Raw genomic sequence first — 27,925 nt, forward strand, 5'->3', positions numbered from 1 at the left:
GGAAACTGCTGTTATAAAAATAGCAAACAACTTAGATATTTTGGAATTTAATAAAAAAAATTACAGGATCAAGAAAACATTCAAACAATGTATAGAGTTCGATAGCATAGACTGGTATGAAACTCCTAACATACTTGAATTATCGCTGTGTCTAGTATGAGCTACAGAGTCTTAAGAAGGTTTGCAAATATTTTATTAAATTAGAACTTGAACACAAAACGTGCAACTTGTGCTTACAAATCAACCACAACTTATAATGAGGTAACTTGGTAGGGTCCTGTTTAGTTTTACTAATAGTTATTTTAATTTGTGAGCCTTTCCTGAATTCTCTTATTTTCCTCGTATTTCCTCAAGAGGATGTAAATTAAGTAGAGTGAACGAGAGTATCTTAACTATTGGAACGAAAAGGTTTATCCTTACCTTTAAATTAATTGTTAAAGTAACTTTTAAGTTCTCATCGCAAGTGGTCGGTACTGTTTTATACGCACGTAAGTCCGTGCCTTCTGTTAAACAGTTCGTGTTAAATAAAAGGGTCTTTTACACCCTTCCCCTGGTGATGTTCCTCTTCACGCCTGAGCGAGTATTCGCAAGAGATTTAAAAGATTTAAAGAAGATTTAAAGAGATTTTTAAAAAAAAGTTAAAAGAAAGTCAAGAAAAAAATTTCAATAATAAATACTGAAGTTTATTACACTACGATCAGCTGATGTCCTCTATGAATGTGGGAAGGGAAGAAACCACCAAATAAACTTGTGCAATAAACCCTCCAAATAAAGTCGATTCACTGAGAAAAATTCTGCTCTCAAAAGAGCTTTATTCATAATCACCGGAATTTACTTCCTCAAGCTAATGTGTCATTTACACAGGCACAAGCAGTTACCTGTCTCCAAATACATTATTTGAAGAGTTCCTTCAAAGTAAAATAATTGAGATCGGCTTCTTCAGAGCGATGTAAATATTTTAAGTAAATAACACAAAACTCAAGTAATTGACGGCGTTTATGTGTTTTATTAATCATATAAAACATGAAAAAATCATGATGCAGCTATGAAAATGATTTGAGCAATACTGAAAAATTATTCAATATTCAACAGTAATTTACAATATACAATATATATATATATATATGAAAAAAATAATGCATATACCGCGGGCAATATGATATAAGTGAAATAGGTGAAAATGAAGTCAAAATAGACACATTTTTATTTATCACAGAATGCAAGTTGAATAGAAAAATGTTTTTAAATATAAATCAACTGTTTAATTATTGAATGAAATGACAAAAGCTCACCTGAAACGTCTTAAAAGTTAAAATTATTTCAAAAAGGCTCCAAAATCTTGTCAAAATTCGTGAATTTGCGATGAAGAAGCAGAAAAAGTGGCAAAAATGCTCCTCAGTTTATTTCGAACTTAAAATATGGAGTTTATTTAGAATTAATATTTATGTATCAAAGTTATTAATAAATGTAATGATAGTAAGATCATAGACTTTATGCTTTTATGACCAATATTTTTATCAAAGAAATGCCTCTTGAACTATTTACGTTTGATAAGGTGCAATATCTAGAAAATTTCTGGTTAATTTAATCTTCTTTCTTATAAATATAAAACAATAAACACAGGAATTTTGGAAAAAATATTTGACGAAAAATGACTATATTTAATATCGGGTTAACCGAAAAATATTGTGTGCTGCAGTCTTCCCTGTGTTTAATACTTTTGAGAAAATCTTTTTGAAATTATATATCCTATACACACAGAATACTCGGAAATTCATGCTACGTACTGACTGTTAGAGTTTTCTTCTGTACTTAATGCTATAATTTTAGAGTATACAGATGAATTAAAAAGTAAGATAAATCCTCTGGTTACGTAAGCTAGCAGAACTGTGGCAGATTTATAACTGAAACGAGAAGCCTTTCCCCCGGTTATTCAGCATTATAAAAGCATAAATGTATAGAGTCATTTATCTAAATACTCCACCTTCAAGCAGCAAAAAGTTGTTAAATTTTTGCAAATTATGGGTACGCAATCCCCTGAAATTCATCTAATGATACTTTAGTGTGTTCAAGTGATTAGAAAAGTTTAATACGGGTAGAAAGGATATATTTCATGAATCTCTCTCAAGCTTGCCATCAATTAGTTGTATACAAAACCATCTTGATAGTATCGATGTATTAATTAAGAAAGATCAATGGAAATTAAATTGTTTCGCCCTTGGTGGGAATCATATGTTAGTTATGACCTATGATTTACGACCCCCAAGTGTGAAATGCAAAGCATGGCATAAAAACATAGCAGTTGTCCATACAAAAAGAATGGTTTGATTTTGGTTACTTGATAATGCCAAAACAAGCTAGGACAGTCTGCCTAAGGGAGCCTCCGCGGAGGACTTTATAAGGGAAACTAGCTCGTATTCACGTTATACATGGGGAAAATCACGAAAACGTCCATTCAGCCAGCCCGTTTATCTGCGATAGAACCCAAGTCAAATCATGCAAAAAGAAATTCAAGCTACACTGTATTTCGTGACCGCAGAACGGAAGTAACAGACCTGTAGGAGCAACTTAAGGCATTCTTCTACGCAGAAATTAAGAAGTTGAACGCAGACACAGTAATGACCTTGCTTTCCGTTCGTTTTCGCATAAAAATCTATAACGGCATTTCAAGCATTTAAAATTATTTTATCGTCGAAAACTCCGTAGAATGGTCGCTGCTGGCTTTACAATCTGCCATGTCTTACCAGATGATATAAAATTGCTGCCACTTAAAGATAGTACATTTTCAATTAGATGTCACTTAACGTGCGCATTCTAAGAAAAGATTTTATGTGGTTTGAGAATGAATGAATGATGGTCCGGGCGAAGTGCATAATTTTAGAAACTGGTTACAGGAAGAAACATAATCTTTTCAATTAAGAGCATCTGCGATGAACCATTGATATTCTTAAAAAGTACATGGGGAGACAATGGTTGCTGTGTTTTGCTTAAATGGCGCAAACATATGATTGAAAATAAGGATAATGTCAATTATTATAAGCTTACTGTCAGTACAAATATGTGAGAACCAGAGCAGAGATTTAGAAGAGGAAATATTTTGGTGTTTGGTAAATCGCCAAACGTGGCTGCAATGTAATTGTTGCTACAGAAATCAAACATCACACTTGTTACGCAGTTCACACGGAAAAGATGGGTATGTCTAATATGACATAGCACACTTCACTCCAATTTCTATCTCAGGATCAGTATGAAGACCTTATGAGTATTATGATGATTTTAACGCTATCATTATTCTGCAAATATTCTCATACCTGGTGACTAATCATGATGCAATCTGAGGTATTGTAGAGTTTTTTTTTTTTTTTTTTGTTAATAAGGATGCTATATGAATACTGTATGCTAAATTCCGAAATCTGTTCTTCCAAAAGGTCTTAATCTGTGATAGAAAAACATGCCATATCAGTCTTGTATAATTCTTTTCACTTCTGAAATACAGCAATAGCTAGCTATTCCTGCTGTCACATCAGACATATTCTCAAGGCTTAGAACCTAAACTTTATTCCTTTTCTTCCTTCAAATAACTCCTATAAAGCATTTGCATCAATTCAATAGTAATTATGATGCTATCTCTCTGACCTGTTTCAATCAGACTTCCCAAAATGTATCAGCAGCTCTCTAGATGATAGATAAAATGCATCTAGTTTTGAGAGATTACCTCAAGGTGCATATGCACAAATGAGTCTAAATGAATATCTGCGTTAACAGTGACCATTAACCCACGAAATCCTCGACAATATTTCTCAGTATTACTTCAAAGTATAAAAAGTGGAGAATAGTTAACATATTTCCTTGCATAATTTCTTTATAAAGGTAATAAATATAATTGCAGGTGCAGCAGAAAGAAAGGCATTAAAAGTTCAAATAAATTTAATTTAGAAAACCCGCTAAGAGTTTACAAACCACGTTTGGAAGTTTATTTTATAGAAATTGATTTATATTTATTATAAAATCTAGTTCGCTTCCAAAAAAAAATAATTAAACTATTTTGTACGACCGCTTTTTTAAAACAATCTGCACCAAACTTCTGGATAAAAATGTTTTTCTAGTAGCACAACAAGTTACTCATACGTTTGAGCCCTAAAATCTATGATTCTTTTATCTAGTTATACCATTGACTCTCATAACACATAGAGAGAACTGCTATATAGTAAATAATTTACACCTTTAATATCTTACTTATCTAATTTTAAAGCTCGACGCTAAAGTACAGTAGCACTATGTTGCCATTTTGCAAAACCTAAAACTATACATCCCAGCACATATATAAGCAGCGGGTTTTTACAACAATGTTGCACACGTGAAAAATTTGTTGAAATAAAGGTATCTGCAAATTTATCAAGCTACCTATTTCTCTAATAGAAACATTTTGAAATAGATACGCTTTGCAGATTGTATCACAAACAAGTTTCAGATAGAAATTGTTATCACAATGATGCAAATTTAAAAGATCTGATTGTGCAGCATAATAGGAAGGAAAATATTCTTATAATATTTCATACAATGTACAATTAAACTGAATTATGAACTCAAAATAGAAGCTGGATTAGCGTTTCTAAAAGGAGAAAGAAATCACTTATAATAGACATGTTTTCTCATTTACATAATTTTAAATCATTCTTATATGATCCAAAGTTTACAAGTTAAATCAGTACGGTACCCTTTCCGATTAATTTCTTTAAATGATTAGATTGTTTATCCGAAAGGTGATTTAAAAGACTACTATGTGCATAAGTGCATATCTAGTGTTATGAGCTGTATTTGAAGAATAATAATATTTTAAACTTTGATTAAGGGTAAAAAAGTGAAGCACAGCTCCGTCTGTGCGGATGAATTTTGAATTGAGAATGCGGAATGTTTTGAATTCAGAATTAATGAATGAATTCGGAAAATTCGGATGCATTTCTAATTCAGAAAGAGTACTATGCAGTTGTATATTAGCATATACTACCTTTATGTTTTGCCATATCCATTGAAAGTCAATAAATTCGCGTGCATTCCAATCCCGTTATAGAAATTATGAAGGAACTAGTGAAAGTTATTGTTAATTAAGGGTTTATAGTCATATTAAAGGAGAGTAGTTTTAATTCAGCTTTAAAATCTCATGATATTAAAAAATGCTATTTTGAACTTAATAAACTCGTTTACGTTTTAAACACGCGCATGAGAAACACTGCTTTTAAAAAAATATTTGATATACTTTTATTTGTTTTAAATTTTAATGCATTATTAATCTTTTGAAAACCAACGAATTAATTTTAAAAAATCTCCTCAGCAATAAATATTATGAGGTATTTTTTGGGCGCTGCTTCGTCAGCAATTACTTTCTTAATTATTTCCTTCACCTCATCTTCACTTTCATAGCAGCAGAAATTCATATTCACTGCTTATTCGTTAATTTCTTCAAGAGCTTCCGTATCACAATCTTCTGCTTGAAAAATGCATAATATTGTACACACGCATTTGAATCGCAGTTAAAAATATATCAAAAGTATAAATGAATGAATAAAAGTATTATTGCTTGCTTTAGCTCGATCTGAAACCTATGTGTGGCTTTAGGAAATATTAACTTTTACGAAACGCTGTCGTTAAGTAATCTATAGCTAAAATAGGGGTAATTTGTTACTTCTATACATTTTTGTATGAACCAATAGTTAAATCAAAGTTTGTATGAACCACGTTAAATCAAAGATATCATTGAATCGGGCTGGTGCTGTGTACAAAATATTAATATAAAAGTAGTTATAGCGCAGCTAGAGTAAAAGTGTTCGCCATTCGATTGAAATTGCTATAGTAAAAGTGTTTACCATTCCATTAAAAATATTGAAAAACAGCATCTGTGCTATATCCACTTCATATTTGTTCCAGTACTTTAAGATCGATGTTTGAAGCACACACAGCAGAAAAGAAATAAAAGAGATAAAATTTTATGCTTCAGAATAAGCTAAATAAATAATGGAAAGACTATATGCAGGAAAAGAGGTCTGTTTACTTTCTTGAAAGCATGCAAATGATGAACAAAGATAAAAACATAAAAGGTTTCTTTAATAGGATTGATTAACTTAGTGAATATTTTTATTATATGAGACGATCCTACTTGGATCCTAATAACGTCCGTGCAAAGGAATATACAAGGCTAGGCCCACGTTAGCAAGAGAGCTAGTCTGAATAAGAAAGCTTTGGATCATCTCAAAATGTATCTACGGCTATTTAAACAGGCTATCAATTTTTCAGTGTCATCAAAGATTATTAAACTATGCGAAGATCAGTTTTCGACTTAACATTTTGAGTTTGGAAGCTAAAGAAAACAAAAATCTACAAAAGAAAAATATTTTTCAGAGTTAAATTCAATAAAATATAGAAAGATAAATGGCATTGTAAGAATTACTGGCTGAAGAAATCAGTTATTATACAACATATAACTGACATTAATTTCCACACAAGAAAGTTTAAGATGCATTTTCAAATAAATGATAGATGCATTTTCAAATAAATTCGTCAGTTTAAAAAGTGAATATCTGTTTTACGTTAAATATTAAGTTATGACAAATATATGTGATTATTATCATAACGTGGTTAGTATTTATAATCGCAGACGTGTGTGGTAAAAGAGACGCATATTGTAATGGATAAACTCGAAAGTCATCAAGAAACGCTAATCTAGCTTGTTTCAGTTTGAAGAGGAAAATTTACAAAATGTGAAAGATAATTTCGGAAAGAGATGTTATATTTTCAGAATTATAATGAGAAAGAATGCATACCTAATTGCAAAAGGCAAGAGGTATTTGAATTATATTTCGCAAGCTACTTTAAAGTTTTGGAAGATTTAAAATGTTCAAGCACAATTGGTAGCGTGAGAATTATTCATTTAACTATTTAGTTCTAAATTGTTTTTGGACTTACTTTCAAAATTGTTAACTCTAGTTGCTAAATCAAATTTGGTAAATATACCTTTTAGCAAAGCATACGTATAAGATTTTCAGAAATAACTTCTATACGATATCCAGTTCAGAACCAATTCATATTACAGAAAGTGCACTCTTTGTTTATGTATATAATAAACTTTTAATCGCTTACTATTTGGCATCTTAATTTCCAATAAAAATGCACATACTTTTAACTATCTTTTTAGTTTTCTTACATCAAAAGAGGACTTTATTAATATATACATCAGTTACATATATATTATGCAAACACGCAGCATTAAGAAACTGCAAAATATGTAACAGCAAGTTCAAAACACTGTTTCAGACATATTTCACACGTATTTTTGGTTTTGCTATTGCTTACTTCGAGTCCTTAAGCGGACAAAGCTCTGAAATCAAAACACAGGAGTGCATTGTTATGTTCAGAGACCTTAGAACATCAGTGATAAAAATTAGGCTTTTGCCCAATATTCGTATTCCAAGTCTGGTCAAGAGCAGTTCAGAGGATATAATCCAAGGTTCTTGTACGCGTCTTCCCCTAATTTAAATAAATCGAGAGGCTACAACGACACATAATGTAGTGGACACATAGACATCTATAAGTTTATTCAAGATTCGAATCCCACCTCTTCAGAGGGAAATTTGTTTCTATGAATCATTAAGCCAATTAAGACAACGTGTATATACATTACTCTCTAATTCAAGTTTATTTCATTTGTTTTTTGGAAAGTTTAAATCTAAAAGTTAAAGCAAATAATGAACAATAGGGATAAGTTTAACTTGAGTAAATTTGCACTACTTCCTCAGCTGAGGAAATGGGAATGACAAAATAAGAAGTGATAATTTTTGGAAAGTGTAAAATATTCAGGGAAAAAATCCTCTATTACATATCAGTCCTGACAAACAAACCGTATTTTCCAATTCTCTTCAGCCTAAAACGTCTTCTGCGATGACTTCGATTTTCTAGAAGCATTTCACATCTATAAACATGGTTCGCTTCTGGTTAGTGATCCCAATTTTAATCCCTTTTTATCTAGATTTCTTGAAATATTTTTTTCATAGCTGTTGTTCCTTCACCTTTGGATAAGCAAATGGCGCCAGTGACTTCGTTTTCTATCATTTAACTAGAAATTTCTACAATTTTATGCAAGCACATGTGTCATTTCACACCATTTTCACTCTCGCACCAGAAGCAGGAGATTCTGTTTCGAACTTAAAATCGTATGATTTTCATTATGTCATTCCTGATGCTTATTCAAGCTGAAATCTATTTTAGAAAACACTTAATTTCTCACATCATCCATGACTATATGTCTTAATTTTGCTTAATTTAATTCTTAATTAAAAAAATTGTAACAATCTTCAAAAACTAATTTTCGCGCTAAAATTTTCCTTTTAAAAGTTACAGAATTCTTTTTTAACATTTGATTACCTCACGCTGCCAACGATTTGCTTTCGCATCCGAGTAAATCTTGTGTTATAAAAAACTTAATTCACATCAATAAAAACATGGTAAGCTTGGTAAATATAATAAAACGTTTGACATAAATAACACTATACATTCTAAACTTCATTCGTAATATACTCTTTTACGTTTTACATCATTCATATGTACAACAGCTTTTTATATTCTACATGTAAATAAAGTACAAATACTTTGATTACGAAGAATAAACTTCTTCCAAATTCGGTTCTTTGCAGAATCATTCCAGTTGTACAATTCAGAGTAATTAATTTTTATACAAATATAATACAGATACATACACACATGCATACATATATTTACATAATTCAGTTACACATTAGGAAACTGATTGTTCTTAGTGAAAAATATTTGATGAGTCACAAATGTCCCGTTTCTCGCAATAAATATTGTTCTTCTCGCCTTCTGTTTTGTATTTCATAACAAATCCCTTTCAATGAATTCTTGAAATGAAATACACATTCGGGAAATTATCACATTGGGATTTTTTTAATTGCAACACAAAAATTTATCTATGCTTTACTAGTTCTCAAACATTTTTACTTTATTTTACAAACATTAAATCTGAAAAAATAGAATTAAAAATTAATATTCTGAAAAAATCATAATTTTCATAATGTAAGTAACAACAAAATGTATGACTCTTTCCGATGAGAATTGCCACGAATCTTTCGGAGGGGGAACAAGCATGTGGACAAAGCAATATGCGACAAAGTATAGCATTTGACAATTGCCCGATATCTCCCAAAACTATGAGTACGATATTACGCCCGCGATATTTACAGCAACAAATTGGCAAACTTTTGTATCTAATTTTCTTTGTTTCCTTTCTTGTTTTTTAACTTAAATATCTGTGAAATTTCAGGTTTTCTATCGTCAGCGAGTCCCATATTATGCTCCTTCTGGAATTTGATATACAAATGCTAGCAAGTTCATACCACTTTGTGTTCTAATGTACCACCTGGCTCAAGAATCCTGACAGATTTCCACGCTGTATTCGTTGTTATCTTGTATTTTCTGTCACCTTCTCTTTAGGATTATTTTTGGTCCGACGCTCCGACAGAGCAAACAATTTTCATACAACGCACTTATCAACTTATTTTAAATCTGGGTCGTATGTTAGGTACTTTTACATCATCTTCTCCTTATATTTCTACCACATCATGAGGATTACAAGCCATATGGATAATGATGCAACATATTTATTACTTCCAAATACTACTTTGCTGTAGGTCAACGATGCTCCTCTATATCGCACTACTCAAACAACAGTCTCTGCCGTACAATATGGATGTCAGCTGCCATAAATGAGCCTTATCACAACAATGTTGTAACGTACAGGTAAATTACGCTTGCCAGTTTGTCGCTGTACGTACTTTAGGCGCAAGTGCTACTTTATAGGCTCTGCTCCGGAGGCTTCCGGCAACTGCGAAATGCTTCAGTTTGCGCTCTTCCTGATACATTTTATCTGCCTCGAAAGCTTCGTGACAATTGCCGATGGGAAGTCAGGCAGCTTTCCTTGTAAGACGCTAGAATATTCTCATATAACCTAAATACAGCAATAAAGTAATTAAAATTTAATTCTAAAAAACAATAAAATGCTGTCAAATAGATGTTAATGATGTGTTAAAATATTACCTTAATATATTTTATAAAATACGTTAACAAAATTAACTTAAGTTTTTCTGCAGATGCAAACTTTTTCCAATATGTCAAATTCAAATTAAAAAAAAATCAAATATTTTTCTCTAGTCAGCTGAATTTATTATGAATCTGTAAACATGTTTAGTTTTACTGTTTTAATATATTTTTTATTTTTAATTACACACTCAAAACATTAACTTAAAAGCTTTCGAAATTTAATGTTACAACAAAGCAAAGCTCTGAAATTTCTCTTTTTTGCATCAGTTATAAAAAGGAATAATATTAAAATGTAAATAATAATGGTAACATTTTTTCATTCTTCTATCTCTTAAAAAATAGAAGAAAGAAAGAAAAAGGGAAAATGTGGTGCTAAATTTCAGTTGCAGTGCTTATTCGTCAGAAATATCTTGATCTAGATTTTTAAAAAACATTCGTTTATCCTAATTAAATACAGTACGGTCTGAATACGAAATAATAAAAATAAAAATTTTTAACTAAATATCAGATCATTCAAATCAGTTTCAAAATATTATTTTAAAATTGTCAACAGAATATTTTTGGCTTCATAGAAAATATATTCCATACCAAAAAATTACGTTTTGCCCTAAAAATGCTGCAGGTTTGGATTGAAGTCAACATCCATATTAGACTGAGTTTTGCCCAACTGAAATCTTACGTAAATGCAAATAAAATTTAAAAATAATATTTCCATTTACTCTCTAACCTTTTAAAAATTTGCTCTCTGTTCTTAAATTCAATTGAAAAATTAATATCGTTGATATTAATTCCATTTAAGAATAAAAATAAATCGCTTTACTCTTTTTAATTCCATGCTTGTATTCTGAAAAGATTTCCGGTTTCTTAACGAAGCTAAGGTTAAATTTTATCTTAATTTAAAATTTCAAATGGCTCTTTTTTTCTTTACGTTATCGATTATAAGACAACGAATGCATCATATTGATCAGACAAAGTTACTATTTCCAGTTCAGTTATTTTATCTTTAAAGAAACTCGAAAATCGTTCTTGGAAAAAATAATCATTGAATGAAAAAAATCATTTTTAGCATATGAGTATATGCATTATGTTTATTCTAATTCTTTTATATTAAATTAACTAAACTTCTTACAAAAACCTGGAAGTCATTCTGAAAAATCAAAATAATTATTAAAGGAAAATTTGAGTAAATCCTTATCATTTCTGTTTCTGCTCTTTTTTTCCCCTTAAAAAAAGAGAGAGAGAGAACAAGATTTCATGCACAATTTTAGGTACGTCAGTGAATATTCGTTCGTTGCCGTAATAGATAGCAGTATACAGCAAGTATTGTCAACAAAGTTCTAGAAGCTATAATACACAGTACAGTTATGGGAATAATTATTTTTAATCTTAATTATTTTCATTTTTAACCTAATAAAGAATGATTGTTAATCTAGTATAAAAGTTAGGCTGTTCTTCAGAAAAAACCTTTTTTGTCTAATGTGGCAGAAGCTTCTTGGAAGCTCATACATATTTTATCAAATAAATTTGCATCAATAACTGAAATATTTCTTCTTAGGTTATTTTGATCTGTATACCATTACACAAAAGGGAAATGCAATCAATGTTGCGCAAGTTCTAAATAAATACTCATGTTCTAAATAAATAAAAGATGTTTCCCTTTTTAGATAATCTTTTTAACAGCATTTTTTTATTTTTGTGTAACTAAAAGTAAAAACAAAGTATCAGAGTATATTCAGCAGCACCTTCGACCTATCATAGGTAAAGAAAATATCACAAATATTAGTAATGTTATGTTTGTACACAATGACCTATTCTTGGAAAGAAATGCTCATCAGATTTCGTTGAGAATATCCATATCGTTGATTGGTGGAAAGACATTGTCCTGAAACTCGCCAATAACATTTCCAGCTGGTTTGTAGTTAGCTACTACTATCACTTTTCCACATCGAGATCGAGCTTTCCCGACACCAAAATCGGTGCTGCTTCGCCAAACCATTTGAGTAAAGTGGCCTAAAGAAAAAAAGAAAAACAACTTCTTATTCTTACTTTTCAAACAAATGGCTGTAGTTAACACAGTAATGCATGACATTTCAAAAGGAAAGAGTAGATTTTCTTTGCAAAGTTTTTCTTCATAATTGCAGAAACTTAATATATATTAGAGGAGGGAATGGAGATTATCTTATACCAGAATATTTTTATTTCTGCATCTCCTATATATCGATATCCATCAGCACCATAGTAAGTGGGTTCCATGCGACACACGTTTAAGATGCTGCATAGTTTTGAGACGAATTGCTATAAAAGTTCTCGCAATGTGATCGATACTAAGGCGCATTGAAATCAATGTATTTGATAAATCTGAGGCAGGGAAAAGTCATAAGTAATTCAGGTATAGAAATCCGGCAGTTCAAGATCCTAGCATACTGTAATCTAACGCACGTTGACTGATCGGCAGCGAAGAACAGTTAGGATGAAGTAACCTAGTAATTGTAACTGAACATGGAGAGAAGTGAAATATGATGCAGTTTCGTACTGAAAGAAGTAAACGTTTAGCAAAATAAAATAGATAAATAAAATTTGCTCCGTTTATATGAAGATTTCCTGTTGCGATTTCAAAATATCCATATTCATGCCTGACAAGTTTTTAAAAAAGACTTACTCAGGAAAAATATAAAAAAAATAACAATATAATCAATAAAAAAAATCGACGCACCAAGAAGAAATCATCCGATTGCTTTGAAATTTCGTATGCTTAAATGTTTTGACCAGATATGCAAATTATTAAAATTTGGTGTCCAATGAATGAATACTGCGATCTCCAGCGCATCAGAACTGCGCATCCAGCAGATATAGTATATATAGGAGCTGTTCTTGAACTGTTCTTCACAATTCTAAATGGTAGGGCTTGTGTATATTATATAATATTTTTTCATTTACTGCATTTAAACAAGTTTTAATTAATTCATATTTAACCAAGTTTTTATTTTCGTACCTTGCAAAGAAGACTTTTGTACCTGGTATAGCAGGTTTTGTGGACTGTATTTGTATATATTGTACTAGAAAAAGCCCGCCGGTCATACGAAATGACCGCTGTTCTAGATATTATAAATTGAAATTAAAATGATTTGTGCAAAGGTGTATGTTAATTCAAACTGAATTACCCAGGGCAGATGGCGAGGACGCCCCTTTGCTTACTGCCCCACGGGGTTTCCCCTTTCTACTTGCTTAATTGCTTAAAGTAGAGTACAATGAAGGAAACCACTGGCGGTACATTTCTTAAGAGCCACCGCTAGCTCAATAAATAAAGGTAATTTAAATAATAAAATGTTAATTCACATGTCAAAGATCTCTTTGCACACAACACTTCTTGTGTAGATTTTTCCATCATTAAGCTCACCTTGCAGAGGACCATCCATTATTTTTAATTTTACGTCCGTTCTTTCACGAACTCTTGAACAGGCAACATAAAGTTGACCGTGTCCAAATGCAGGCTCAGGTAAAAAAAAGTCAACACGCTTAAGCGTTTGGCCCTGAGACTTATTGATGGTCATAGCAATGGCAAGTTTTACAGGAAATTCTCTACGTCTCAATTGAAACGGCAACCCTGTGCCGTGGCAACTTCACCCCATTACAGTTATGCAAGCAACCAATAAACTATCGGCGACAGACACTTAAGCCGCATATAATAAAGATATTTATTTATTACATTTCATTTGTTTTTTCATCGTTGCCGGTTTTTGTCGGTTGCATATTTCCGAATTCTGTTGTATATAGATGTTAAATTTATTTATTAAATGTTAAATGCACGTGCTCTAGTATTTAAAATTTTTCCGGATTAGCTTTCTCATAATATCCGCCACGCGCTGCATTGCACGGGAAATAAAACAGTTTACAGTTACGCAAGCAACCAGTAAACTATCCGATCTGCGGCAGACTGATGTTAAATTTATTTATTAAATGTTAAATGCATGTGCTCTCGCATCTACTTCTTCAAAGCTATGCCATAGATATGCCATTGCTTATGACATCAGATGGCGCCACATGAACGTCACTCCAAAGATATGCCATTACTGAAGATTCTACTCAAGTCAACAAATGGCGCCACACAGGCGTCGTACTTCTTTCTCTTATGAGATCCGCGCACAGTGCTTTAAGACTTTCCGCTTGTTCGGAATTTTTTCCCCTCATCTTTATGCCATTAGGAACTTAAAAAATATAGACTGGTAAAGGCCTCAACAGGCCGCATGCCTTTTACTCGAATGATGATCTGTGATCTGTGTGAACTGTTGTTAAAAATTTCTGTTGCATTGCGACTTAGGATACCTTTCAAAGACTGAAGAAATGCCTTGCCACAGGATTCGAGTTCATTATAAACAACTGTCAAAATTTGAAAGAGGTCGTATCATTGTAATGAAAGAAGCAGGTTGGGCAAATCGGATAATCGCTCATCATATGAGTCGAAGCGCTGTGGCGATTAGAAGATGCTGGCAAGAATGGATGGACAATAGCAGATTTCAGCGTCATGATGGTAGCGGTCGACCTAGGGCCACAACAGATCGGGAGGACAGAGTGATTGTCAAATCAGCTGTCACAGCGCCTGATTCGTCGCTATCAACCATCAGACGTGCGACCTGAACACGAGTGTCCACCATAACCATTCACAGATGGCTGATAGAGCAAAATCTATGTTCGTGCCAACACCTGCCACTCATGCCTGTACACTGTTGAGCCAAATTATAGTGATGCTTGGCTCGATCAGGTTGGAATGATGCTGATTGGGGACGTATAGTCTTTAGCGAGGAATCCCGCTTCCACCTGTGTCGTGACCTCTTGATAGCCGGACCTTTTTGGTCGTCATTAAAGGCACACTTACAGCACAACGGTGCGTCGACGACATTTTGAGACCAGTTGTGCTACCGTTCCTTTTTCAGACCCTGGCCTTATGTTTCAGTAAGATAATGCCAGACCACATACGACATGTGTTGCTAAGAACTATCTTACAGCTTGTCAAACACTTCCTTGACCATCCAGATCTCTCTCCCATCGAGCATGTTTGGTATATGATGGGAATGTGACTGCATCTACCAGGGAATGTTGATGATCTAGCCCGACAAATTTGTCAAGATACAAATGACAAATGTCTGGAGCAAATTTATCAAGAAACACCATAGGAGACCATCCGGGAGCTTTATCAATCTATGCCACGCCTTGTGGCAGCTTGCATCCAGGCTAGAGGTAGATCAACACCTTATTGAGGTTGCTACTTTGTAACTATGTAACTCTGAAATAAATTATTCAGTTGTTCTGAAATTTTAATCATATTCTATTCTGTACATAATCTTCCTATCCAAAAAATTTTGTCTCCGTTGGACACCTCCTTCTTGGTCCGTCTTTTTTTTTTTTTTTTTTGTTATAGAGTGTATATTCACCTCAAGGCCACTGGTATCTTTATCTTCTTAAGAAGTAAGAAATTTTAAATATTTTACTGTTAATTTTCAGAAATAAGAAATTTTATGAATTTATACCATTTATGTTTGTATTTAATAGCAATCACAAAGAAAACGTAATTAAAAATTCCACGAAAATTTTGGCCTTTAATAAAATGTTTAAATAAATATAAAAAACAATTGATTCACCAAATAAAAAGCATATTAGCATATGTGAGTTTTCTGAAATAGGCTGAATTGGGTGAATCCCAATGATGGTTTTATTATTGATACAATACTGTTTCTCATCACCCTTCTTATTTGGTAAATCGTAGAAATTAGTATCCAGATTAATAAATACTCGAAGAGTATGTTCAGCATGCCCAGTTCACAGTTTAATTATTTGAAATTAACACGAATATAGTAGAGATTTACTCAAAATGTATTCAAGTTTATCATTAAGCATCGAACCTCAAAATTCATTTCTAATATATGAATAATTTTATAATTCTAAAACAAGATGTATATATAAATAAATCAAACATTAGAATTTGGTTTTTAATTTTTAAAATAACTTAGTTTCAATCATTGAATGAAAATACCTGCTTTGACATGCAATAAATTGGGATTCTGGAAGAAATTGTACGTTTTTATCTCTTCATACCAGTACTTCGTGACTTGTTGAGCTGAAAAAGGAAAACACGTATAATAAATTTCGGTTTACCAACATAAAAGCGAAATCAAATATATTCTGTTTTTCATTACATAAAATATATGGAGAAATAAAGTTTTTGCCTTCGAATTAAACTAACTTGAATTTAAAACCGAATCAAATGATTACGTTTTTGCATTTTTAATGTATAAGAATTTTAAATTTCTTCCGTAATGAGATTTCAGTGTTCTGCAGTGGTTCTTCAAATAAATTGGCATTTTGAAGTACAATAATTTTATTTTAAATTTTTACGGGCACAAAAGTATTAGCTATTCACAGAGTTCTTTATTAAACTGAACTAGCTATACCCAATCACCATGTTCCCAGAATATTCATTTCTGTTGCCATACCCGCGATGCATGGTTTACATTTTCTTTGCTCATGGACTCCCAATTTATCGATTACAGTTTAAAGTTCATAGAACATCATAGTAAGGTAAGTAACACTTTTAATTAATTAAATATAGCTTTGAATTATACAGTCTTACATTGTGGCATTTTAATTAACTTAAAATAGCATTTCATTAATTAAGCCAAAAAGGGGGTAAGAGCTCATAATGCGCTGTATGGCAAAACTGCAAAGGCGAAGCTTAGTCACTTCATAAATGGGTGATACTACGCCTATGACGTCACAATGTAATCCTGCATTTTATACTGCGGGTACTTAATTTACTATTTTCTGCTGAAATATTAGTAACTAGTTAATTATTCATTTAAATTATTATTAAACTCTTTATTTTATGTTTAAATCTCTAATAATTAAGCTTTGGTGTAGCTGAAAATAAACATAATAAATTGTTTATTTTGAATCAACATGATAGAATAGCTCAGTTTTGTCTCTTATTAAAACGGCAAATAACGTCCCAGTCTCAAATACTTGTATTTCATATAACTTTAATATTTTCAAAGATTTTTAAGCTTTCGCATTAAAAATACAAAAAAAAATATTCTTTAAATTCCCATCATGGAACATTTTAATTTCAATGTGTTTACAAATTGCTTTATTCCTACACAAGATCACAGTCCTTTACATAATATTAAGTAGGCAATCTTCATTATTATGTAAAATTTTTAAGTTTTAGCATTTAAGAACGAAGAAAATTATTTTTTGCGGCAATTAAACATCATACACAGCTTTCATTTACTGTTTCTTAAACTCCTTATCGGCGTCATATTCTCTTTACGCATATTACTCTCACGATAAAAAATAAAAACTGCAAACTTGGAAAAACATGCATTGTTTCGAGTAGAAAGTTTAACAGCACGGACAATCACCGTGTACTAAAATGCTAAGGTTACTTACCGGATGCAAGTTTGCGAATTTTCCACCTTTTTTTAAAAAGATCGTCAAACTATCGATATTTATCGTTAAGTCGGAAAACATCAACATAACGATAAGGAATGATTGAAATTACAATTAAAACACAAAATGGCTCATTAGAAATACAATTTACAATTAATATAATAGTAAAAATTAAAAATACACAAACGATACATTATACATTGCACATAATATATGATACATTATTGTTTTTCTTCCCGTGTACACAGGAATATGTTTTTGCTTAAAAAATATCAGAAAATGAACTAATTTGGCCTCACGAACAGCCAGTAGTGCTCTCATTGAACATCATATACATAACGGGTGGCCATAATTAAACTGACAGTGCTCACAGTGTTCTGTAGCGCGATCTATTTACGAGAATGACGCCACATTTTGTAGGAAGATTAAACAAGACGGGGGACGAAGGATTCCGTGAAACAAAAAAAATTAGTTTCAAAAGTCACCGCTAGGGGAATATTTGGCGCTGTGTAATAGAAAATAGTGTGTTAACAAATGTAAATCAATACAATCAATCAACTGACAGTGCTCACAGTGTTCTGTAGCGCGATCTATTTACGAGAATGACGCCACATTTTGTAGGAAGATTAAACAAGACCGGGGACGAAGGATTCCGTGAAACAAAAAAAAATTAGTTTCAAAAGTCACCGCTAGGGGAATATTTGGCGCTGTGTAATAGAAAATAGTGTGTTAACAAATGTAAATCAATACGGAAATTGCCTTTTATTTTGCATTCAAATAAGGTTCAATGTGGCTGCCGTTGTTGTGGACCACATATTGCATTCTGTGCACAGTATGCACAACAGCAGAAAGTAACATGTCTGCAGGAATCTCCCGTACAGTTCGTGATATGTTATCCTTCAACGTAGCCAGGTCCTGGACCACTCCTTGATAGACCTTGGACTTAAGGTAACCCCATAGCCAGAAGTCGCATGGGGTAAGATCAGGCGACCGAGGTGGCCATGCAGTTGGAAAGTAGCTGCTAATGACTCTTTCTGTTGTGAATTTCTGTCGTAGCATCTGTTGCACCCGTACAGCAACGTGTGGAGGGGCTCCATCTTGCATGAAAATGATTTCCCTTAGGCATTGTCTTTGCTGAAGTGCCGGAATGGGAAAGCTGTTCAACATGTTGCGATATTTCTCTCCGGTAACAGAACAGGTTTTTGGTCCTGTCGGGGTAAAGTTCTCATAGAAGAATGGACCTACGATAAATTCCGCTGTGAACCCACACCGAACAGTTACCTTTGGTGAATGTAAGGGAATTGCTGTGACTGCATGTGGTGATTTATCATCCCAAATTCGGCAGTTCTGGGTATTCACAGTCCCATTCAGGTAAAAGTGGGCCTCGTCTCCCCATAAGATTTTCCACGGCCAAGCATCATTCACCTCCATTCTGGCAAGAAAGGTGAGAGCAAATGTCAATCGCTTATCATGGTCGGGGTACAGTAACTCCTGTACACGGCTGATCTTGTACGGATAGAAGTTGATAATCTTTCGTAAGATTTTCCATACCGTACTGTAAGGCATATCCATATTCCATAAGGCATATCCATAATAAAAGGTAATTTTATTCCGTATTAATTTGCATTTGTTAACACTCTATTTTCTATTACACAGCGCCAAATATTCCCCTAGCGGTGACTTTTGGAACTATTATTTTTTCGCGGTATCCTTCGTCCCCCGTCTTGTTTAATCTTCCTACAAAATGTGGCATCATTCTCGCAAATAGATCGCGCTACAGAACACTGAGCACTGTCAGTTTAATTATGGCCACCCGGTATATGTAAGGGAAAAAAACATGTAAATCAGCTTTATAATTTAACTTAGTAATAGCCTTTTAACTCCTGATTTTTAGTTTGGGTATTTCCTAGCCGTATTCTAAAAATTGCAATGACTTTCCTCGACTGCGTCATTTCTGGTCAGTCTGTGTCACATGATTTGCGTAACGCTGATGACGTAGCTAATTTTAACCTAAACCAAAACCTTTTCTTGGTGAGTCTCCATATTGGATAATTGCGCATGTTTTGACTCGAAATCCAACTTCGTTTTATATCCAATTTATTTCTTTTTACAAATACATACAGATAAATGCGATTATTTACATGTTTAGTATAATGATCAAAATGATGCGTGCATTTTAATGATGAAAAACATTCAGTATCTCAGTAACTTCATTTAACTGCTGCTTATTTAAATTAAACTTAACTGCTTAGAACGGGAATTTTCTGATCATTACATTCAAAAACAAAACTGGTGGCCAGATTCATACATCAAACAAAATTACAAAACAAACTATTAAATAAATACAGAAACAAGAAATGCTAAACTTAATAGGAGTCACAACAGCGCACTAAAGCTTCTACCTCTGTTACAGCTTACTCTATGTCATTATATTACATATAAATATATGGCACTGCGCACGATTACCCTATAATAACTGAAACTTCAATGTATACTCTACTCCAAAGTACTGAAAATAAAAGAGGGGACCTGTTTTCGGCGTTTTCAAAGTATAACAAATAGGACTCAGAAATACAGAACACGTGAACGAGAGAGAAATATCAGACAACTCCATTGATTGAAGTTACCTCCCTCTCAAAAGGTTTCCAGAATAATAACTAAACGACGAAAGGAAGTTTACTAGAATAAAGTAATTACCTGACAACGAAATCGGCAAACTTAGCGTGTACTCGACACTTTACTTTAGCAAATTATGAAACTTACCTTCAATGCTCCCTTTTTCCTACAAATGGTTAAAAAATGCAAATTCAGGTATTTCATCCATAATGCAGGAAATACCAGAATCAGATATATTAATTAAATGATCAAAAAGTTCTTTGAGCAGTTAACGGTTATAAATTTAAAATTTTTCATTCAATAATTTCAGTCGTTTCATAAATTTTAGTAATGCCTTTTTGAGCATTAACACGCTGTATGAAGCGGTTACAATCACACACAACCAATAAAAAAATGAATTTGTAATAAAAATGAGCTGGCGCGGTAACATTATAAACCTAATATTTCAAATAACCTAACTCTCCTTCAGATATGAAGCTATATATCTCTAATATAAAAATTCCATATTAAATCAGTTAAAGCATAACTGTAACCTTCTTCTAAAAAGAGGCATAGCCAACAATACGTCATAAAAATGTGTGTTCAAGGCCTAAAGCAAGTAAACAACGCCCACTATCCGTGTAGTTACTTCTAGGCTTTAGCCGGGAAAACATTAAGAGTTAAAGCGTATTTAATCAAATTACATATACTTATTTGAAAGGTAATTCAAAATTACTCTTTCACCGAAGCGTAAATTTGAAAAATGTTGTTATTTAATTTCGCTTCATTTCTTATATACCATAAACACAGCTACGTTTTTAATTTTTACTTCAGTGTAGGAAGTAAAGGAATTATTGCAATCGCGAAAAATTTCGGGTATCATATTTCAACAGAAATGTCCATTTTGACCGTTCCTGAATCCATTTTGACGACCTTTTGCGTGACGTCTTTACTTAGTGACAGAACAGAGGCCTGTTTTTCCAAATTTTTTTATAATCCGTTTCCAATAATCCGTTTTTATAATCCGTTTATAATCCGTTATAATTCCAAATTATTTTATAATCCGTTTCCGAAAACGGATTATAAAATGGATTTAAAGTGGATTTGAAAGGTATTTTTTTTTCGTGACGTCTTGTACGTACGTAAGTATGCATGTATGTATCTCGCATACCTCAAAAACGATTAGCTGTAGAATATTGAAATTTTGCATATGAAACTGCTATAACATCTAGATGCATATCTTCCTTTTTTATTGCAATTTGGCAGTATCAAACGTGTATATATACATGTATATATGCTCACCATCTTACCCGGCTTGAAATTCCTTGCCCGGCCTTTCTTTACGAAATCGTTGCTAGTCAAATACTTCATATTACAAACGTGTTTTAAATGACAAAAATATTCATGTATTGGCCATGTAAAATTTTTTAAATAATAATAATTTTCAACAAATAACGAAATCTAACTTTTAATGTGGTCTTCTTGTTTCTATACTAATATTTGGGAAAGTTTTACAGTCGATACGAAAAGCTTAACCAGGGTTTCAAAATTTGCAGTATTTGATGTCATTTTCAACTTTCATTGAGGAACCAGTTAATTAAGTTCTAATAACTCGAGGAATTAAGTTTAAATGAAATTCAGCAAAGAATGTGTATAAGTTAAGGGGGCTCATACACCTTAAACCCCTTATGATCTTCGAATATGTGACTGTTGCAAGAATTGGAATATTTTATTTATTTTAAAAGCAATTACTTTCAAGTTTTTACAGCTGACTCCATAATATAGCTGTTTTAGAAACTAGTAACCAGATAGTTAGTGTTGCCACAAATATTTTTGTAATTTAATCCGCTTTGTGACAAAATATTTCGTCATGTTGTCACCTTGCGCGCATGATATTTTAAAAATGGCTAATGGTACGTACTTGAAATTTCATAGAATTCTTTATATGGGCGCTATTTTCTAAGTGAACTAAAAATTTGATGAATATTTTAGTATTAAAAAATTTTATGCACGAAAACATTACAGATTTTTTTTAATAAAATACATTTTATAAACTCAACTCCAAATAAAATAAAAATTTAACATGAAATTCTTAGAATTTTAGGTTCACAGTAGTTTCCAAATGTTGTAAAAGCTATATATTAAATATGGAATTAAATTATGCAACAGAATGTTTTAAACTGTGCGCGCAAGGTGGAAACTTGACGAAAAATTTTGTCACAAAGCGGATTAAATTATAAAAATATTTGTGGCAACACAAATTTTCTGATGACTATTTCAGATAGCAGCTATATTATGTAGTCAGCTGTAAAAAGTTGGAAGTAATATCTTTTAAAATAAATAAGTTATTCCAATTCTTGCAACAGTCACATATTCGAAGATCTTATGGGTTTTAAGGTGTACGAGTCCCCTTAATAGGCCGTACAAGGAAGTCATGTACGGGGTTGGACAAAAATATGGAAAAACCTTTAAAAAACGTGTTTCTTTGCTTAATATGGTGTAGGAAACCCGTTGGCAAACATTAATTCTGCAATCTTTTTTTTTTTTTTTTTCATTAATTTTCGACTAATTTTTCCAGGAGTTTCATGGAGTCTTTAAACTTGTGATTACTCAGATAATCATAAATAAAATCATTATTATACTTATTAAAGAATTTGTGAAAATATTTTGAATTATTAACCTAAAATATAACAAGCTAACTTGCAGTCTTCTCGGCTTGCAGTCTTCTCGGAATGGATAAATACAGTTCCTGTATGTTTGCCAAGGGAATATTATACCATTCTTCCTGCAAAACGGTGGCAAGTTCAGATAACGATGTTGGCGGAGGATAACGAGAACGCACTTTCCGTTCCAATGTAGACCACAAAGGTTCGATAATATTCAAGTCTGGTGACTGTGGTGGCCAGGGGAGATGGGACAACTCATCCTCGTGCTCAGAAAACCAGTCCTGGACAATGTGAGCTGTGTGAACAGGGGCTTTGTCGTCTTGGAAGACACCATCACCATCTTGGAACAAAGTTTGTACCATGGGATGAACTTGATCGGCCAAAATGTTCACATAAGTCTTGGCAGTCATGTGCCCTGACACAGTTATCATGGGGCTAGCAGAGAACCACGATATGGCTGCCCAAACCATAACAGAACCCCCGCCATGTTTCACTCTTGGCAACAAGCAGTCTGTATTATAGGCTTGAGATGGCGTTCTCCAGACGTAAACTCGGCCAGAAGTGGGAAACAATGGGAAAGAAGACTCGTCAGACCATATTACTCTCTTCCACTGTCTATAGTCCAGGCTTTATGACTTAAACACCACCTTTTCCTGTTACGGGCATTAGCATCACTGATGAGTGGCTTCTCAATTGCAGCACGGCCAGCAATTCCCTGTTTATGAAGCTCCCTTCTAATTGTTTTGGTACTCGCAGGGTTCGGTAACACAACATTCATTTCAGCAGTAACTTTTGCAGCTGTGGTCTTCTTATTTTTCGTCACAATTGCCCTTAATGATCGTCTGTCACGATCACTCAGGACACACTTTCGTCCGCGCTGTGATTTAGCAGATGATGTTTTTCCGCTTTTCAAATATGCGGAATAAATCTTCGATACAGTACCTCTTGAAACACTAAACACCTCGGCTACCTTGCTTACGGAAGCACCTACCATACGTGCTCCAACAATTTGCCCACGTTCGAAGTCTGTTAACTCTGACATAATGCAATGACAACCTCACATAACAGTACTCCGACAACAACTGAACTGTTTAGCATATTTACGAAGTTGTATAGGTGGCGTCAATAGTCAAAAACGCCAGCGCCACCTACATATTTCATTAAAATCAATCTTTCTTTTCAAACATGCATTTCACAAGGTGTTTTCATATTTTTGTCCATCCACTGTATGTGTTGTCCATATTAGAGATTTATTACAATGAAATCAAACGGTTGCTATAAAAGAATACGATTTTACCAGATACATTTTAAAACAATAGATGGAATGAAGAATAATAAACTATATAACATGAAACAAAAGTAATACCTGTTATGTCAAATTCAGGAATGTATGACCATTTTGAGAAAAGATTTTCACCTATGTCTCTCAGATTCCGATGACCGAATGTATTTGTATGTGCGAGGTGGTTAGCCCAAAACTGTGCCATGCCACAAAGCTAAAAGAATATTAATTACGTTAGGTTGAGAAAAATATAAGAAAAAACAGTGAAATTATTAACTTGAAAATAATTAGTTAAAATACTTGACTGCAACAGTAATTTCTCATGTTTTAAATGTTACCCGTTAACTCATTCGAAACTAATTTAGATAAATAGAAACAAAATCTAAGACAAATTCATTTGTATTCAGAAGTAAAGCTAATTTATTGGATACGAACATATATTTCGATTTTAGAAGAGATTACTTCAATATTCATGTGATTTCCGAAATAAATAACAAAAGAAAATGAAAACTTTAATTATGATATCAGTTTAGAAATACTTTTCAATTATTAGGCAACAAATTTTAATTATTTTCTTCTTTTTGTGAAGTATGTTATTTCCGTACAGGTAGTTTTCAAATAGTGTTCGCAGAAAATCCATGTAAATCCTTAAAGGCTGTATAAGTTTAAATTAGAACTCGAAAGTTTTGAATAACGTGTAAAACTAAACTTTTCAAATAATGAATCAAATATTACTTTTTTATTTATTTCATTTTTAATTTTAATTTCCATATTATAAATTATTTTTGTATAAAATAATATGAAGCAGATCTGTTTCGTGGATAAAATTGCAAGTAAATAATGATTTTCTTATCATTTTATGGATAAGTTGAATGCAGCATTAATATTTCTCATTTTTCTTCTAACTTGTTTTTATAAAGATGGTATACGAAAATGAATAAGTTTTTTTTTTCGATGAGTTGATATTTGGAAATCTCTCCTGTAGTCTGAAAATTGAAAATTACAGACAAGGGTGACAGTTCCTCTAAACTCTTTTGTCACCAGGGCGACTTATATGAATAAAATAACGCTTTAGAAAAGCCAGTTTTGGGGGGTGGGTTCGAAGCAGAAGACTTGATAAATATGCAATGCCCTCGCCGAGACTCGAATCCTGGACCTCTCGATTACTCTTCGAGTATACTTCCAATCACATCACGAAGATAAGCTGAAAGGAGGGAGAAAATACCTTATATACTTCTCCTTTTAAAGCGCATGAGGAAAGGTGGGAGAAAATACCTTATATACTTCTCCTTTTAAAGCGCATGAGGAAAGGTGGGAGAAAATACCTTATATACTTCTCCTTTTAAAGCGCATGAGGAAAGGTGGGAGAAAATACCTTATATACTTCTCCTTTTAAAGCGCATGAGGAAAGGTGGGAGAAAATACCTTATATACTTCTCCTTTTAAAGCGCATGAGGAAAGGTGGGAGAAAATATCTAATAACACAAATATGAAGCCCATAAAAATTTTATCATTAATCCTTATGGAGAAGTTTTCTTAAAAATTCTTTGAATCACATTCTTAAACTGTAAGTTAGTTTCCTATATTACCCCCTTCAAATATAATCCTCCATTATATTCTCAATGTATTGTCTTTGATAATAATGTATTGTCTTTGATAACAATGTATTGTCTTTGATAATAAATTTTCCTTGGTCTGAGTACCCTTTATGCTTTGTTGGATTTATCAAGGTGGGCATCAAATATATATTCATTTTGAGAAACATTAATTCTGCAATCTTTTTTTTCATTAATTTTCGACTAATTTTTGCAGGAGTTTCATGGAGTCTTTAAACTTGTGATTACTCAGATAATCATAAATAAAATCATTATTATACTTATTAAAGAATTTGTGAAAATATTTTGGATTATTAACCTAAAATATAACAAGGTAACTTTGAAAGGGTTTGTATTTCTCCAATTACTTAGGGGTTTTAGCAATTATTTTAATATTCAAAAGTACGGAAGAGTCGAATCAAAGGTGAGCATTTTAAAGCGATAAGATTGTAATCTGAAGCATTCCAGGCAAAAAAAAAGTTTTAAAATCAGCAGTATTTACCTGCTTGTTGAGAATGAGATGAGGCACACCGTGTTTGTCTCTGAATATGTTGTGCCAGTTTAGACAATCCACTACAAACTCCGATAGTGCATAATCAGGCTCTTCTTCACATTTGTTTTGAATGTAAATATGCTTTCCCAGTATCACCTAGTATAAAAGAAAAAAGGCGTTAAAAGAGCATAATAAGACTTCTAAGACAACAAATACAATACCGAAACATCGATAAAAACCCATACATGCACCTGTCTGTACTTAAATTGATTTCATTTATCCGAGGTTTGTCGCGTTTCAGAGATATATAATTTTTGAAATACAAAAGTCGTGCGAAGTGAATATGAGTTATAATATGGTGAAGCAACATCATTTCGAAAGCGCTATTTTCTTTTCATGGCATCACAACAACGACGAAAAAAAAAAAGTATGCGCTATTTCAAATTTTTATTACTTACATAGTATTTGCGGTTACAGCCGAAAACATAGCGACAAAAACATCGCAGGCGAAAACGTCGCGGAGAAAACAATGCAAGGTGAAAACGTCGAGGTAACAAAATACCGTGAGGGAAAAGAAAGCATCGTAGTTCTAAAAACATCGTGGCACAAAATATCGTCATCGAAAATAAAGCGGTTCAAAAATTTCGCAGTTTAAAAACATCGTGAAGATAACATCGCACACATGCGTTTTTCAGGTTTTAAAAGTTGTAAATGCATTTTTGCATAATGATTTGGTAGTGCAAGAAGAAAAAGGGTGAAAATGTTAACGACAATTTAAGAATAAACGGAAGTAAAACAAGATATAATTTTCATTAAACAATAACAGGTTAGCAAACGTGAAAGAAAATAATGTACTAATTAACTAAGCAATTTGTATAGAGGTAACCTGCTGCAGTTAATTATCTTCCTTTTACTAAACATTTTTAGACTGTATTTTTCATGAAAAATTATCCGCAAAGCTTTATTAAAAAAAATAAATAATAAACTCTGAAATTTTTCAGATTTTAAATTACGTTCAAAGGGGCGTTTTTTTAACGTTTTGAGTGTTACCTTTATTTATTAAATATCATGTTCTTTGCACTTAAACCATAAAATTCAGTTCAAGAGCAATATCGCAAAATAATGTTAAATTAAGCATATCTTTAGAATTTCCGATATACACAGTCTCGCGAGCTGGAGATAAAAGTATTTTTTTTCTATATAACGTTGCCATTTCTCGCTTTTAAAGCATTGAGTTTGTAAATCAAAAATTCGTTAAAGTTTTACAAAATATAAAATCTATAATAAAACAAATTCCAAATTTGGGATTTCAGATGCCCATATTCGCAGTAGGATTTCGTCATTCAAAATTCGATGGCTCTATGTACCATTGTTTTATCACAATGCGAGAAATAGACAATCATTTATGCAGATTTTTCATTATTTAATTTCTTCAAATATAATGCAGGACTCTAACATTTTGTGGCAACAGTTTGAAAAGTGAACCGACGTTTATTATGAGTCCGACGCAAAATGCCAAAACGAAAGCAATAGTCCTTCGGGACTGAAATCCCTTTGGACTAATAATAAAATTTGTAATTAACTATGTAAATTTAAAATTAAGTGCTGTAAGTTCCATTAATTGTCTTTTCATTTTCAGTTTTTATTTTTAGTTTTCAGTATTTTTCAGTTTTCAGTTTTTAAATGAGTAAGTTTCCTTTTTACTTTTATAAACAAAATTTATTAGTTCGTTCAAAAATATGAAATA

General features: G+C 32.5%; 1 protein-coding gene across 1 annotated transcript in view; it reads right to left on the reverse strand.

Annotated features, from left to right (window-relative positions):
• Positions 1–992: 992 nt before the first annotated feature.
• Positions 993–27,925, reverse strand: part of LOC118200487 (Golgi-associated plant pathogenesis-related protein 1-like) — a 96,715-nt gene continuing 69,782 nt past the window's right edge. The window contains exons 3-6 of the mRNA XM_035372441.2: positions 26,188–26,334; positions 24,175–24,304; positions 16,136–16,219; positions 993–12,117 (exon numbers count right to left, since the gene is read on the reverse strand). Of these exons, the coding sequence (XP_035228332.1) occupies positions 11,939–12,117; positions 16,136–16,219; positions 24,175–24,304; positions 26,188–26,334 (540 nt within the window). The 3' untranslated portion in view covers positions 993–11,938. The remainder of the gene's footprint in view (positions 12,118–16,135; positions 16,220–24,174; positions 24,305–26,187; positions 26,335–27,925) is intronic.

This window comes from Stegodyphus dumicola, chromosome 5 (genome assembly GCF_044657685.1).
Source record: "Stegodyphus dumicola isolate Sdum_Otavi_A_Nest chromosome 5, ASM4465768v1".
NCBI classification, from domain to species: Eukaryota; Metazoa; Arthropoda; class Arachnida; order Araneae; family Eresidae; genus Stegodyphus; species Stegodyphus dumicola.